Here is an 18,026-nt window from a genome sequence, read left to right as displayed (position 1 = left end):
TATATTGAAAATACTTATGTACGAAATTCATAAATTATGAATTTTACGACAGCCGTAATACGATGAGTGTTGAATTCTAGAGAGGCAAACCAGTCTAGACGGACTCCCAAAACGGAGTCAACGGAAGTGAATTTCTGCAAGTATTTTGGACTCCGTTTTGGGAGTCTACGCATGCGCACTTATACAAAAAATGGCGATTTTTCGATGAAAACATGGGGTCCACGAAAAATCATCTTGCAAAGTGCTGCATGTGTTGGCAGACTTCTAACATGTTTTAAAAGACCCAGGATATAATTTACTATCGATCGTATTTGCACGAAATAGGTGTTTATTTGCACTTAAGAAAGTTATTTATCTCCGAAGTTGGATGTTTGGACGATGCTTAAAAAGTGATATTTTGTGTTTTTCATGGAATTTTATCGTTACTAAAAGGTAAATTGCATTAAATTGTACTTTCTTCGTATTGTGTTACATTTAAAGTCACCAAACACACAAATTGATAAGTGCATAAACGAAAAGGGCCCCGACTGCTAACAAAAACTGGCTGCTCTAGCGATGATTAAAAACGTCTTATTTGTTTTGAAAAAATAGAATTGGTAGTTTAAAAACCTAGAAAATTAAACATATTGTCATTCTAGATATAATAACTCTTTAAATTAAACAGATAATTATCATCAAAACAATTATAATCGCTGGCGGCGTTTCCGATGATAGTTAACCATATTAGATGCATAATTATTCAAGATAATTAAGTAATTAAGCCTGAAAATGATGTAAATGAGACTATATTTCAACAAACAATGAGAAATAATCATATCCAAGCATTTAATTTATTTCTAAAAAGTTATAGTTATGCGCGATCGAAGATATGGGTGAATTTTTCATTTTAAAAATTAATCTTACGTAATACAAGTAAACAGTTATGAACATTTGACATAAATATGACAAATAAACATTCAGAAATGTTTTTGAAAGCTTAAAATAAATTTTTGTCGTGTTTTTGGCCAATTTTAGAGATTTATTTAGAACTAAGGGGCATAACTCATACGTTGTTTACATTAGAAACGCCATTTTACCGCAATGCATGATGGAGCCAAAGACTCCGTTTTGGGAGTTAACTCCGTTTTGGGAGTCCCGTCTAGACTGCAAACCCAAACCAATCTAAAATCTGTCAGATTTCAGGTAAGTTAATCATGCTTTAACTACTTATTAGACAAGATAGAAGAAATGTGTGAGAAATTGAATAAGAATATACGATATAGTAATTGTGGTTTACTCTTGTAAAGCAAATCAGTGAAATACTCTTGTAAATCAAATCAGTGAAATATTGGCATCGTTGTGCAGCATCTAACAGTCTAAGATGGTCTTACTATAAACAGCCATATTGCAGTCTGCATTTATTCATTCAAGTCTGTACTTATTGAGTTATAGATCTTCGCATGTTTAATCATTAAAAAAATTAAAGAGGATTTAGATTGATCATTCATTCAACAAGATTGGTTCATTTATAATATTCCATTTGCACATGTAACTGTTTTTAAAATAACCCAAGGATTTGATCATCATTTATTCTACTGCTGACATCACTACATTGTTGCTAATTTGCATATTCCCATTCTTTGTATTTATTTTGATAGATTGTTATTGATTTTAGTCTTAAATTTTGGAAACTTGAAATAAAGGAGTGTTCTGAGGTGCCGGTGGGTGTGGGATGGGATATTCTCTCTGCTTATTTTGATTATTTAAGCAACAGACAATCCTTGGATTTTCTGTGGGATAAATTCAAATATTATCTAATCCTCACATATGTACAAACGTGGAGATATCCTTGTAGCATGAATATTCATTTACATGAGTTGATTTATCTTTATAGCCCAGTTAATGAAGCACTGAACACTTAGATCTCTGGATGCTGCATTAATATCATGCAATTGTCTTGTCATGCCCTATATTAAGTAAAGGTACTCTATAAAACTAATTTTTACTAATTATGCCCAGTTAATGAAATGCATCATAAATAATCATGCAATGAATGAAAGATAAACGAATGACGCAAACATAAATGCTAGTTTATCAATTTTGAGTACTTTGTCCACTTGCCATTAGACGTATACTGGAAGATTGAACTAGCTCACACTTATAGCATGGTAATGCTTATGAATATGAATTCAATGATTCATAACAAACACTTAAAAATATTTTGATACATGAACAGAGGTTTCATTGTATACTGTGGAACCTTGCTAATCCATACACTTCTGTTCTAAACCAGATCCTCTAAACTTTATATGAAGCACCCAATAAATGAGTTACTAGTGTTAGATTACATTGTTTACTAATTCTTTTCATATTCAAATTCATAAGGAATGTGAAATGCTCAAAATGTTGAAGTCTTAATTAAAAGCTCCACTACTGGTACATATCATTATAAATGGATTGAATTTTATCATTATTAGGAAAATACAAAGAAATTAATGCAATTGTTATACTCACGGGTTATGCTTTTTCAGTAAAAAATTTTTTAATGATTTTTTTGTTAAAACAGGAATTTGATTAATTCTAACATGATTGAACATAATTTTTTTTTTTTACGATTTGATACACAAATGTCAACAAAATAACATTGTATTTTGCATGCATAAAGTTTTATACACCTGTGCACAATTTTACTCATCAACGTGATATAAGTTAAAAATACATAATTTCATTCATCAACAGAAAAACATTCATTATGGTCTGATAAAGGTTCATTTTGTATAGATGGATACATTTAGAATCCTCCAATCAATAACATCAGTGATAGATACATGATTGTATCATTGATCCATCTGCTAAACTTAGAACAGTCTGTATGAACAGTGCAGGTGGGAAAGTTAATTAGGGCTCAAATTCAGCAGGATTTTTGTAATATTTTGTTTGGATGAAAGATGGCAGTCATTTCCCCCAAAACCTTTAATCCTAGGCAAGCCGTTGATTAATGTGGACGTATATATAGATAAGATATTGATAACACCATGATATCCTTTGTTTTATTACACATGATATTCATGGTAATAGACTAGCCTTTATCTTTTAAGAATATGTTCTATAAGAATATGGGATAACAACAGTGCTATCCTCACAAGCCACAGGAGAGGTCTACATTTACATATTGCTCTCAAATTCCAACGAGCATGTACCGGCCGGTACATGTTGGCTGTAGTTTGTTTACTATGTAACACTGCCAGACTAGTTGTTTTATCAATGCCATTACAATATTTCCAATGTTATTGCTCCAATTCAGTGTTTTTTGGAGCATAAATGCTTTGCAATTATGTGTCAACACAACCATGCCTGTAGTCTCCTGTTTAGTCTCTGGCCTCCTATTGATTTTCCACATTCGAGTGTGCAGCTGAAATGCTCATCGTTTGGGAAGAGGCAGTCTTGGTATCTTTTTGTTACGCATATTGATTTTTTAGCTACTTTTTTTCCTTCTGAAGGGAAACATAGGCCGGTTTATTTGAGTCTATCCCGTCAAATATTTATTAGGATAAAAGAGTGGTTTGACCCCTAGAACAATGGTCTATTCTTTGATTTATCCACCATTCATATTCCCTAGCATCTCACACTGCAGAAATGAATTCTTTCACCCGTGTTCAGTATGCGTCATTCCTATACACTTTGAAGGTATAAAAAAGCAGAATTAGAAACCCCTCTTTGTATTGGTGAATGTAGCACAAAGTGGTACTTGGCTGGAATTATGATAGGAATTACAAATTTCAAAGCATTCTTAAATTGTTCAATAACTCACTGCCACTCAGTTCCTTCATTGTGATGAACTTGGTGTATCCAATATTCCAATAAAACAAAAAATTCGGTTTCATGTTTTCCATGTTTTGAATTCTCTCAGAGAATACTCTACCTCATAAACTTTATGATTTATACCCACTATGATTCTATCCATCCTAAAAAAATTTGTGTTGACTAGCAGTACTTTTAAAACTCTTTTCTCAATAACTGAGTTCCACAATGGACAATTATGGTATCTAAAGTTTACCATATATCAACAGAATATGAACTACCTAGCTTGAATATGTTGTAACAGAAACAGGGGTGTTTGAAATACTATGTAGTATGCAACCAGTAGTTTTATGAAGAAACCTAAAGAATCTGTAGAACTGATGGTTGAAAGGTGTTCTGTGTGAGCATGGTTGAGTGACATGATGATATTAAGGAACTATGTGTATCGATTGTCATCACTGGAAAGTGTATCAAGAGTGGAAAACAAATTATGTGAGGAAGAGAATAAGCTGTTAGGCTTTATAATGGAGATACCTTACGAAGCTGTCAAAGAAATGTCATCATCCAGAGGAGCCAAAGTCCATTAGCTGGTTACAATCCTGATGGAGTAGGTGTCCTTGTGTAGGGAATAATTATCAAAATAATTATAGGGGGAGGTCAAAAGTCCACAATGCTCAAAAAGTGGTCTTAGATTCAGTGGAGCTATATATATACATTTAAGATGTTTGATTACTAAATTACAACCTGTACCTTGAATTATGAGTTGGTAACGTAAAGATTATTCACATTACAGTTCTATACTGGCTGGTATCAAACACTTGCTGTACGTACATAATACCTGTTCAACTATGTAATGTAGGAGGTTGTGGGCAAACTTCAATGTTTAATGTCATTTAAACTGGTTTTTAAACAAAGACTCATTCTCTCTGAAATGTGATACATTGTGTCAGTTTCATGGCCCTGTAATCAAGTTAAAAGGGTTGGATGGTCATGGCCAGTAAGACTACATGAATTTCCTGGAGAGCACAGGTAGATCTAGTGGGTAATTTGTACAGCATCCAGTGGGTAATTTGTACAGCATCCAGTGGGTAATTTGTACAGCATCCAGCTGCTGCCTCCTTGATAAAACTTGTCATGATACCACTATTGAAGTAAATGACCTTGACATTCAAAGGTCATGTATCTTTGTTCAATAGTTGATTGTACGACTAAAATAACAATAGAGAAAAATGAGACAACTTTTGAAACTTGTAAATAAAAACTAGATTTTCTAAGCTTGACAATGATTTTAAGCTATGCAACAAGATGTGTTTGATAAACACAAATGCCTATGGACATGGGCAAGTTATAATGTAATCAAGAAATAGGCATTCCAATTGAGTAGGTTAATAGAAATTGTGTACCTGTAACCATTCATTAGTTACATGATTATATCAATCACAGACAAATATGGGAACTTTGATATGAGTTAAATTTTTCCTCATTATTTCTAGATTTTTAAGGGAAGTCTTAAATGTGGATTTTTGTGTGTTTTTACACTTTTGATTTGCACATTCCACATTTATAAAGTAACACTGTAAGTATGTCTGCCTCTCTGGCATGCACAGATCTAGATATCTAGGGATCAATTCAACCCATAGATTGAAAAGTCATATGAGAGACCTTATGTCAAGGTCGTTTACCAAGGTTATATTGCTGAATGCCTGACGGTTCTGTTGTCTGGTACACGTCATGCTTTATATGTATTATCAATAACTTCCTGTAATATAGCAGTCCAAATGTCTCTGTGGTAGATGCCTAGCACTATTGATGAGGAAATCAATAACAATTGCATTACAATTGATTTTCAAGACAGTTTGGATGTAAGCAGTTGTTTATATATTCAAGTCATTTCACCTCTGATGAATTGTGATTTTGATGTACCATAGACCATTGTCTTTCAGAGGAAATCCATTTGTGGATGGAAAGGGATATATTGATAACTCATTTGTGAAGAGTTTCCTGTATTGTAGAATACAATACAATCATTACAGGCACAATCAGTGTATGTATGTACTGTGGTGTAATGGGTGAACTCTATTTGCAGATATTGATCCAGCACTGAATTGTAGGCGCCATATTGTTCTCAACACTCCCAAGTCACAGTGAGTATGATTCATTAATGAGATCCATTTCTAGTTAAGTTAACGAAGAAATGACTAATGGCGTTAAATTATATATCGAAATTATTCAGTGGTAAAAATTCAAAGAAAAACTCAACATTTTATACTCCTGTAGCAATGGCTTGCAATTACATATTGTGAAATATATGTGTGTGTATCACATTTATGAAATTTTTATGTACATTTTATTGAATCATACATATGTATCATTTGTCAGAAATAAACATTCCAATCATTGTCTAACTTCAGAATAACTCGACTAATTTTTAGAAAGATTTGTACATTAAAACGAATTTGAAAACTTTTGAGACCCAATAGAATGAAAGTTGTAATTACCTAACAATATAGCACATAGTGTTCTCCTTATTAAGGTGTTATGGGACACCTGTCGATATAAATGTGTGTATGAAGTAATTATAATTTTCAAATTTTACAATATTTATCCCAAAAATATGTTTTAAAATTTTTGGGAAGGGTAATAACTATTCAAGCCTCAGCGGGATTCAAACTCATGACATATAGATTGGTAGTCAATGCTCTAACCCACTGCACTACATTGTAAGGAAACTATTCTGCGAAAGAAAAAGTTTATCAAATTATACTTGATATTATTGTTCATTTCGATCGAAATAGGACACAACATGGAGGTGTCCCATACCACCTTAAGTGCATCAGTTACTTGGATCATTAAGAACAAGATCTAGGTAGATATATACAAAAGTGCTTAAACTTGGCAGAGTAGTTTCTGGATATATTATACAGAATTTAGTGGACAGGTATATTATATGCAATACATGTACTGTATATCTAGATACACTGCTTTCATCACCATGTCATTGTTATCAATCCAATATGTAATCATTCAATTCAAGAACCTTAATATTTGGAGATGAAGTTATACTGATATTGATCATTTAATTTTTCTGTTTTGATGTAATAACATTCTGGTTGTCATTAATAATCGTGGACAAACCACAGGTGACCTCCTCCTACTCTGACGACGACAACGACGACAACTAAAATCTAAAATTGTACGGTGTGACCACCAGAGTCGAAAGTTGAAAGCAAAGTGTGAAAGTCAATTGAAAATCTAATGTGCGTCAGATTTTCAATCAACTCTCTGGTGAGAATGTTGACGTTGCAGTGACTTTTCCCATACAGCAAAAATATTGAATAGGTTTAATTAATTGAAAATAGACTGTGAAATGGTATCCTGTGACCACCTCAACAATCCACTCCAATCAATTTATCTGAGCAAGTCGAATTAAAAATCAGATGAAAAATCGCATCCTGTGACTACACCTAAGACTCTAATATCTGAGGGTCAAGGACTAATCAAGGGTATGGTAATGAAATAAAGTAAAAAATGACAGACAGTTTCATTATGTTTTTTTTACACATTTTTTAAAACAAAATCGAGAACTATCTGAATATTTTATTACCCTAATTGTTCAGAAAAATAAATCAATTTGTATATATATATTCTAAACAAGTGGTCTGAAAGGGATTTATTCAGACTCTTGGCTATATATCACATATACCTGCAATACATGGTTGAGGAAATGGAATTGTGATATCAGACACATCTCGCATATAATAAACCTATATACAGTAGAACATGCTTACAGGGAATACACTTACAATGAATTTACCCATACAAGGAAGTCAATTTCATTTCCCCCATAGTGTGACCTAGCAAATTCAGGTTATAGGAGAGTAGGGTGAGAGGGAGACCAAGACAGAAAGAGACTGCAGAAAATAGTGAATTATGCTTACAGAAGAATTGTCAGTCTTGTGTTCATTTATGAGATCTCTATGATTGTGGTTGATAGAGCTGACTAGTGGTTTTCAATGTTTTCTGTAGAGTCCATATTGGAGAATGGTCTATCTTGGTTATTGCTTATTGTTATTCTCTGACTGTTGACAGTAGTATATAAAATAATGGGGATGAAGGACCTTAATCTGTAATATCCTTCTGGATTGTTGATGGTAATGGCGACATTTGGACTCATTTTGTTTGTTTCCTAGCAAGGCTATTGTAAGTTGCTTTTTAGTGTATACTGCTGTTATGTTGATTATACTGTGGTTTCAGTTATATTTGAGTGCATCAATTTTCATGGTTTTAGTGAAAATCATTCTCAAATATACCTTGATATGTAGCCAATGATGCTATCAAAAATGTTTTTATACATTGCACTTCAATGAACATTATTTTTTTGGATCAGCTACACGTGCAACTCAACAACAACCAAAAAAAATTAGTATTCAACAAACAATATTTTCTTTTATATAATCTATGGTAAAGTTAAGTAATATGAAAGAGATCAGTTTGATAGGTTAAATCATTGCTCTTTATGTAATATGATACTCTTGAATGGTTTGTAACGGTAATTAAAACTAGTTGCATACTGATCTTCATGTGAAATGGTTGCTGGTGCTCTTTTTCCAGTTGTAAATTTGCTAGACCTTGGGATCATTAAATGTTCTTTTTTCAATTAAGATTGTAATCTGAGAATGGCATGTGTGGTGCTCCATTATTCTTCTCTCTTTCTCAAAAAAATTTATCAATACTCTAAATAAAGGACAGGTTATCAATTTACTTTGATTACTTAAATACATGCAACTTGATTGCTTGAGAGATGAGTTCAGTTAACTAGCAGGCTTGTTAATATTTACACACCCCCTCCCCCTAGGTCCATGATACTGTAGATTCCTTATTTTAGGCGAGTACTTAATTCCGCAATTCAGCTGTTTTCCATCAAATCGTGAAAACATAAAATCACAAACTCAGAAATTTTATCATTGTTTGGTGTGGTTTTCATATGTCTGAAAAATTAAAGCGAGATCTTAAAATTTGCGAGATATGCTTATCACGAATTTTATGCGGATATTAACTCCTGGCATTTACCTAATTAAAAATCTACAGTAATTGTCATCCCCTTAGATCTACCAGTATGAAGAGATTGCATGTTATTTACCTTTGGTTTTTTGATAACTAAATATCAAAACCTAAATTTTAATCTAAGATAATAATCAAAGCACAAGATGTACTGTTGGGTATAAAACTTTTATAACATCTAAAGGAGATTCTGTTGTCTTTCCAAGAGTAAACAGCAGTATTACGTAAATTTTACCTCAACGTAAAATTATCTCAACAAAACAGTCTTCATATTTTTTACCATTTATTGAATAAATGAAACATTGTTGAAATGTTTTTTGTTACATCATTTTGATAACAAACTTTTCAAGATAATGATATGAATATTTGCAACAGATCTAAATACAGTAAAACTCCTTTAGTATAAACACAGATACAGCAAAATCTTGGATATAGTGAAGCTTTGCGGAGTCCTTGGCAAAATTCTTAACAAATTCTTGCAAACTTTTACAATTAAAACAAAATTGGTTATAATAAATTGACATAAATTGAGAATTAATTTTGAGTCATGTAGAGGTGAAAAATAACAAAAATTTACTTCGTTTGCAACAAATTGATCTATAGTTTTAAAATTTATCTATATTTACCATCTAACTATTTTAGGTTTCTAGAGAAGGTATTTTATTTAATGTCTCAGTAAGCACACATTATAGAAAAATAGGACTTAGCTATAACTTGAGTTTTATTTCAAAATAATAAATATGGAATCATTCTTTGATGTTTGTTGGGGGTATAAATACAGGTTAGTACTTTCAGGGTTTATGATAGTTGATCATGTGACCAATCTGTATTTATGTGCCAATAAACTTTAGAAAAATATTTCTTATTCCTTGAAATATTTCCCATTTCACACACTATTTTACAAACTGTTAAAAGAAAATGAAACTTCCTATGGTCTTTAGTTTTATCAGTGGATATCTATATTGTGCGATTTTATATTTGCTTTATCCAAAAGATTGAAAAAGTGTATATACTCACAAGGCCTATGGAGCGAATATAACCTGGTCCATTTTAACGAGTTGAATAAAGCAAATGTAATATCAAACAATTATAGATGTTTATTTTAAATTTTTACTTATCTCATACAATTTGATTTATATTTTGAAGCTTTTGAGACAGCCACGTAAATGACAGGAATTAACTTTTTTTTTAGACTAATTGATGATGTAACATTGTTATGCGGATATTGTAACCTTGCGCAATACAATTTAACACATCATTTTGGAGAGAAATGTATAAGCTGTTTTAATGTAAAGTTTCACTAAAATGAACCTTAATTGAAATATTTTTTATCTCTAAATATAGTTTTCTTAAAGCTTAATCACTTGATTTAATGAAAATACTAAAGACTTGAATAGTCAAGTTTGTTGACATAGGCCTAGGCTACCCAAAGTTGTGAGTGCTCATTAGTTTGAATTGACTCGAACAAGGAACAGTTGTTGTGTTTTATGAAACAAACACTATTGATTTGAAGTAGAAAATATTGAATAAGGATCTTAATGAAATACGGTAAAAGTCTTGGGAGTCATTATTTTGGTAAGTTTTTTGTTTATAGAAACACAACCAAAGTGTTCTATTTTCATCAGGATGGACTCATTGATAACTAACTTGATTTGCAGTTTCATTAATTAGACCTACACAATGTGTTCTCCTTCATATTTGTAATTTAAATCTTTGACAAAATTCTTATGATTTATTATTTTGGTAGTAGAAATGATGTGGAATATACAAGATAATAATTGGAAATAGGTGACTGAAGGGCTGAAGCGAGGGGCTGCGTCAAAATTATTTCGGACCAGAAATATTTGATAAATCATCACCTGTAAATAAAGCAAAGGTTTATCACACGGGTAGTAAACATTACATATATGAGATAAATATTTACTTGCATGTGATTGTCTTAACACATAAATAAGTAAAAAGAGCATACAGTATTCAGTGTTTATGATTAATATAAAATCCTTGCACTATGTTTGCATAACAGCTGAATGAGATTGAAAATAATAAGTTCAACTCTCCCAGGAAAGCAATAATAAAGATGTAAAACATTAATTGTTTGACCTATGTTGAATTTAACCTAGAAACTGAAGGGAAAAACCCATCTGTTTGATAATTTGTTTATAATCAGAATACAGGTTGTAATTAATTTAACCACCAAAGTATTTCATCAATTTCTCTGATCTGAATTAGTCAAACCGTTTGAAAGGATTATTGGCCTTTCTTCGTGGTGACTCCAAGTCTGCGCCACGCTTTCTTCTCTTTCGTTTTCATACCCAGGGGCTGCAAAAAAACTTTTCTTTGAACTGGAATATAGTTTTCATGCTTTCAGATAAAGTTCAATAGCTAAACACCAGCCATTTCCTCCTCGGGTGCATTTAACATTTACATATGACATTTTGTCATTAATAAGTATTGATTTCTCCGAACCTGCAGAACGGTTATCTCTCGTAGTTATGATTTGAAAAAAAATATTTGTAATCAATTTTTGTGTAATTTCATTGGAATTGATTTTTCAGGATCATGTTACAACATTAAGTTGTGTGTCATTTCTCTCATTTAGATGTCCAATTTTGATCATTTTTATCCCATTGCCAATATTTATTAGCCAGGTCACACAAACTGCTATTGTTATTCCAGACTGTTTGTTATGACAATACAAAGGACATAATGGCCCAGTCTCCTAATGGTGAGTGAAAGAAAATCTGTTGTGTATCAGCGTCTGTTTGTTTTTGAATTCAGTGTATTACCCTCAGTTTTTCCTAGTGCTGAGAGATTCCTCTTATCTTTTCTTTACTTTTGGTGAGTTATGAATTATATTCAATATTGTGTGAGTTATGAACCAACATCTGAACCAACATCAGCTGCAGTACTCCTTGGCCATAAGAGGAAGCCAGTAGTTATGTTATTTAATTAAATTCTAAAGACCAGAGTTTCTTCTGAGTCATAGGACCCAGAGTTCTCTGATCAATAGTTGTTAGCTAGTGGTGATGGGGAAAAAAAATTTTCAAGCTAAAGGGGAATAACTCTATTTTTGTCCTTGAATTATTCTCAGATTTCATAGGAGTTATCTCTCTTAGCTCAAATACCATAATTTTCTACAACCTCTTTTTTCATAAATAACACTAGTACTGTCTGTTAAACAATATATTTTCAAAATTGATAAATTACACAGTAAATACCATTTTAAACATGTTTTTCTTTGAAACATTTGTGCTTTGTTTTTACACTTAACTTGATATGGTCTTTGTCTTTCTGGTAATATAGCAAATTGCATGCACAATCTATGCACACTCTTGACCTAACTCTGTTCATAAATGTCTTTGCATGGTTTTATTTAATACTGATATGAACAGTGTCCCATACTGTAACTTTGAATGGTAAGAATTAATCTTTTTCAGTTAAAAAAAATTACAAAATTTTTCCATGTACAGTGGAATCATTAAATTTTGTCGGGGCCAATTTTGGTCGATTACTTAAATTTTACAGGTTCGTGGGGACATAATTTTGGGTATTCTCTTAAACCTACAAAGGAAATATGACTTTATTACCCTAATTTATTAATTCATGGAGGATGTTAATTCGTGGATGAGAGGTACCCACAAATTCCACGAAAATTGAGCCACCAGGAAATCTAATGATTCCACAGTATACAAGTAAAACACGCTTATAACAAAGTCCCAAGGATGGGCGATTTTACTTCATTATAGACATAATTCGTTATATCTATGACGTTTACAATATGTAATAAAGTCTCAGGGAATAAAAATCATTTGGCTGTAAGCATCAATTCATTATCAGTGTGTTCGCTATAACATACATGTATTTTTCTATAATTTTACTGCATTATAAATACTTTTACGATCACTATATAACAATGAAATATTTTTGTTGTTTGATTACAGATATGAATATATGATGGTTCATGTATCTGTATATATCACTAGTAGAATATCTTGAGCAGCATTGAATGAAAGAAAAATAACTCGGTTTACTTTCCACATACCACTAAGGATGAATTGGAACTCCTTGCATGTCTAGGAGTAGTTCTGATTACATTTAGGATAGCCAGTTTAGACAAGTTTTACAGTACAGTACAAGTTATTTTGTCTATCCCATTCCACAAAAAAAGGCAAATTGTGTATGTATTGTTGCAAGTTGTTGATAACTTCACTGTCATCTCGTACAATGATTTATAAAAACAGATTGTCCCTGGCGAATATCCGTCAGCCTAGCCGAACATTTCAGTGAGATCCATTGATACTTGGTTTTGCCAACAATTCTCATGATTTAAAAAAAAAATGATTTTTTCTAACTTTTACACATTGAATGAAAACTACATACAACAAACAAAATAGTGTGGTAAGTGGAGCATGATGTACACTGTCTTAATGTCTTTTGGTTGAAAACACTGACAAAATTAAAATGCTCTAAAAATTGTCAATATATAATGTTGTTAATTATATATTGAAATTGTCATTTATGATAATGAATCATTTTATGACTGATTGAAATTTTGACTGAAGTCTGAAATTGCTTCATGATCCTGAGGCCTGATTCATGTGTCAAGACCCAGTGATTGGTAAACAGGAAAGATCATGCTCAGGGACCATTCCAATGATTCTGTTTTCGTGACAAAATTCTGGATGTTATGGTTACAGTTTTTTTGCAATTTTTGTAATCTATACAAACTACAATTAGTACCGTATATACCATTAGTTCAAGAGTGGATGGAAAGATTTGTACATTAGTCAAGCTTAGTGAGGCTTAAAAATTGATTTCAGTCAACATTTCGGGGGAGGAAAGCACCAAAAAGGTTAATGGTTTATCCCATAGCAATGTTCGATATGGAATTCTGGTTGTATTTATTTCGAGTATTCTTTTGAGGTTTTAAGGAATAAAGATATGTATGTTAACTAAATGGTCTAGCCGGAGGACATTTGTCTAGAGAAGCAAAGGTTTAACCCGCCATGCACTTTGCCGACTCAAATCACTTACCACTGTCAATGCAAAAATTGTTTTCTATCTTGGGACTTGAAAATGAAATCGGTCACTGATTTTTCAAATCCTTAGAGATATAGAAATTGATTGAATTTTATTTTTCATCTTCCTACAAAGATTTGTGCATAGTCGATTAAAACCTCATGGCATAGAATGCACAAAAAGAATTATAAGGCTTGTTTTTCTCTGTCAAACTCCAGATATTGTATCATTTTTGTTTTGATAAGTTCGCATATCCTTTAGCAAACTATTGAAAGAAATAGATTTTTTCTCAATGCATGGGGTGTTTGATGTATTTGATTGACTTTTACACAGAATGGATGTTGTGGTATTATCACCTGTTAAAAAAACAATTTTCATATATGTTGGGATTGAACAAGACCACATCACAACATTATGATGTCATTTTGTAATGTAGGATTTGCTGTGTACTACTGTAGTCCTGTGCTAATGAAACGCTACATTTAATAAAATCACAGACGGTGTAAAGAGTCTGATGTCCACAAAATCTATTAAAACATAAAAATAGTCTGTCCTTTAGATTCGATTTAAGGAATTTCAAGAAATGGCTAATGAGAGTTCTACCTGGGAATAAAATTGGACTTTATGGCCAAATTAAGAATTGATCGATGATTTTAATTGGTGTAGAACTAGATCTCATGTGTAAAGTTTCAAGTGGCTGTTCCGTGGGAAAATTGAGGTCCCTCCACCATTGCCACTAATGCCAGTTACAGAAAACTTGTCCGTGGATATTTGTCTCACATTTCAGGATCTTTTAAACTCATGTAGAAAACATGAGTTTGTATGAAAGCAAATTTATTTATTGACAGTTACATCTTTGAATTTTCTGTGAGGTTAAATTTCTAAAATTGAAAAGTTGTTCAATATGTGTTTTTGAAAGAACAAAAAGTGATCTAGAAATAATCAATTTGAAATGATATTTGAAATCTTAATAATATCCGTATTTTTCACCAATACTTTTGGTTACAAAATAATACACTCAGATGCCTAAAATATAAAAAAAATTGTTTTTACACTACAGAAGGATATTGAAAACTTTTTTTCAAAACAAATTTGAAAATACCAGTATCTTGATTGATGAATGCAGAATGTTAATGCTTTTTTGGCTTTATGTTAAAAATCATCCATTTCCCTTCGATATCGACCTAAAACATTTGAATTTTTTTTAAAAGATAGAATTAGTTTTAAATGATTTAATCAAATTAAAAAAAATCAATCTTACCAGTACCTAGTATTTTTGTCACTTGAGTGTAACATTCCTCTACGAGAGGAGTATTTAATTTGGTTGGTGTATATTACTTGTGCTGAAGTTACAATAGCATATCTACTGGATTACTCCCCTTGGATGGACATTTATTTCAATTATTTGGTGCCATCCCTTGTCTGGTCATATAATCAAAGGTCATAAATTATAGCAGTGCACCATAAGACGGATAAATAAAATGTAGTTGATATTTTGAAACTACTTAATGACATTTATCCTGGCTGTTAATATTGAGAGTTTTTTTCATAGGGCCATTAATAAGTCCTTGTGTCAACGAAGTCTGGCAGTTTCCCCTCAGAACTTTTTGCTTGGTTTACAGTAGCTGTAATACAGTACACTAAAACTTATTTAGTATGAACACACATATAGTGAAATCTAAGATATAGTGAAATTCCTTAGCAAAATTCTGAACAAATCCTTGACAACTTTTTATGGTTATAAAGAATTTGGTTATAACTAATAGACACATATATTATGAATAGACATAAAAGCAATGAAATTTACATTGTTTTTACAACAAATTGTTTAATTTCTTTTATATAAAAGAAAAATCAATTACAAAATTGTTTGACTGAACATATCTCTAAACACATAAATCCTTCAATTTATAGTCCAATTATTTTAGGTTTTTAATGAAAGTGTTTTTATTTAATGACTCAATTAACACAAGTGATAGTCATGTAGGAAAAAAACATGTTAATTGCAAAATCCCCAAACTTATTATTACAAATTGGTCATAATAAATATTGATATAATGAATTTTGCATGGATATAGCGTGGTGAATTCACTAGTCCTTAAGAACTTGCTTTGAGTTTGACTGTATCAGATTCTCAACTACTTTCTGTTTCAGTTCAAACTCAACTATTTTTTCACTTTATTTTCTTATAGTACATTCTTGACTTCACGTACCTATGATAAATCTAGTTGTTTGCTGACGATTTAGATTCCAATCCTTGTTTTTAAGCATTAATGCAGCAATTCTTTTTTGGCCTAAAGAAGTACTGTATGGTGTTCATGATATGATAATTCTTCTACAGTTGCAGAGTAATTGAAATCGTGACAAAGTAAGGCAGATTTAGGATTACGGGAATCCTTAAAAAACAAGAATGAGGTGCAGTATTGCAAACACAATTGTTGAATAATGAGAATCAGAGGAAGGACTTTATTTGTTGTACCCACAAGGGACAACTACAAAATCGTAGAGAGAAAAAGCAGTATTTTTCCTAAGGTTTCTGATTTTTCTGTGTAATCAATGTTTCAGCAGGTTTTGGCTAGACTGGTGCAAAATAAAAATCAATCTGGATTGGAAGAAGTACAGAGCGATTCATTATTTCACCATTTCTAGGGTTATAATTATATTTGCATACTCAAGAAAATTATTCATGGGCACATTTTGTGGTATTGTATCTTTGGAGATGGAAACGGTTGCTAATGACTGGCTTGCTTCAGTAGGAAATTGAAAGTGACAGAAGAATCCTTACTCCTTATTGAGTTTTCTTGGCCATGCTAGATCAAATTACAGACTTGATTCGTGAACAAGCCCGCTCTGCTGGCAACGGTGGGAGAAATGGTCAAAGGCTTGTAACAGTGGACATGCTACAAGATCTCCCAATGCCCTGGTCACATGCTCTCCCTATAACCTCTGAAGTCCACATTTCATTTCATATCGTTAGATACAGTTTCTTACAACAAGTGTATAATCAGCTGAAATAATTCTGCATGGTCCTTCATTTGGGAAATAATTCAGCATTTATTGCGATTTATTGATTCTTCATTTATCATGTGGTCCTATTGGAGTGAATTTCTCTTTTGATAAATGAGTGTTATTTATTTGTCTTAATGTAATATTAGGGAAGTTTCAGCACAGTCTGAAAGCCTTGAGAAGTCAACAAACTACCATATATCTGCCATAGAAAGTCTGGAAGAATAATGCACATTATGGTCTGAAGAAATCCCTAAGTCCCTAAATTCTGATGGTGCTAATTAGGTTGTATGATTTATGTTCAATGAACTGTCACACTGTTCATTACCAGGAGACCTTACCTTGGTGAGTTGCATAAGACCCCTTCTGCAGTCCATGGCTGATTTCCTGGCAGCCATTAGTATCAGTGGCTGTCTTGATTAGCGCCCTGATTGAGCTTGATCAGATGTATGCTTGTCCATTTACTTTAGTCAGGAATACCTGTGTATAGATAATCTGATGCTTGGTCAGGTAGAAAAAGGTCGCATCATTCATAACACAGAGAGCTGAGCTACCCTGTAGTTTGAGTACTTTAGAACTTTTATATGCGATGCTGTTATGTTCTTAGATAAATTTTGGTAGAACCATCAGAATGCATTGTATGCTCTTGTTTTTCAGAAACAATTTGACATCATATATTGCAAGATATTTCTTAACTTTATTTCTACTATAGTCTTCCAATACATGAGTATTTGTAACCATTTTTCTTATTTGTTTAAAATCATCCCACCTAGTGAAAGAAAGTAAGCAAATGTACACAGAACGTTGGTTATGGTTATTAAATGCAATTTTGAATGACTTAGAAACTTTTGTTTCCATAAGGACCATTGTATGCCAAAGATACATTAATGAGTGAGATGAAGTTTGCTGTTTGTTTTTTAAATAAGATTTTTAAATTTGTTGCGTACATCAATTAGTTTAGAGGAAACAATACTGACAAATAGGAGAGTGGAGCGTTGCATCCCTAGGTCTGATAGCAAAGCTTAAGCTTTTGGAGGATTTAACTGCTTTGGTCATCAGGAATGGAGCCTGTCTTAAGATTACACAAATTGATGGGAAGTCGAAGACCGTAATGGCTACAGATTACTGAGAGAATGCACTTGAGGGATGTATTAGATGAA

The 18,026-nt window shown here is 32.2% G+C and overlaps 1 protein-coding gene across 3 annotated transcripts in view; it reads left to right on the top strand.

Annotated features, from left to right (window-relative positions):
- The first annotated feature begins 74 nt into the window (after positions 1-74).
- LOC105329862 (protein Fe65 homolog) overlaps positions 75-18,026 on the top strand; it is a 44,126-nt gene continuing 26,174 nt past the window's right edge. The window contains exons 1-4 of one of the 3 annotated variants that reach the window (XM_066076918.1): positions 75-91; positions 1,153-1,182; positions 5,867-5,924; positions 11,518-11,566. In XM_066076918.1, coding sequence (XP_065932990.1) covers positions 11,548-11,566 — 19 coding nt within the window. In that variant the 5' untranslated portion in view covers positions 75-91; positions 1,153-1,182; positions 5,867-5,924; positions 11,518-11,547. Of the gene's footprint in view, positions 92-1,142; positions 1,183-5,621; positions 5,643-5,866; positions 5,925-11,517; positions 11,567-18,026 lie in introns of those variants that run through there. The other 2 variants (XM_066076919.1, XM_066076920.1) reach the window with 2 other exon arrangements.

Source organism: Magallana gigas, chromosome 2 (genome assembly GCF_963853765.1).
Source record: "Magallana gigas chromosome 2, xbMagGiga1.1, whole genome shotgun sequence".
In the NCBI taxonomy this organism is placed as follows: domain Eukaryota; kingdom Metazoa; phylum Mollusca; class Bivalvia; order Ostreida; family Ostreidae; genus Magallana; species Magallana gigas.
The sequence above is the reverse complement of the archived record's forward strand: the minus strand, read 5'-3'. Positions and strand labels throughout refer to the sequence as shown.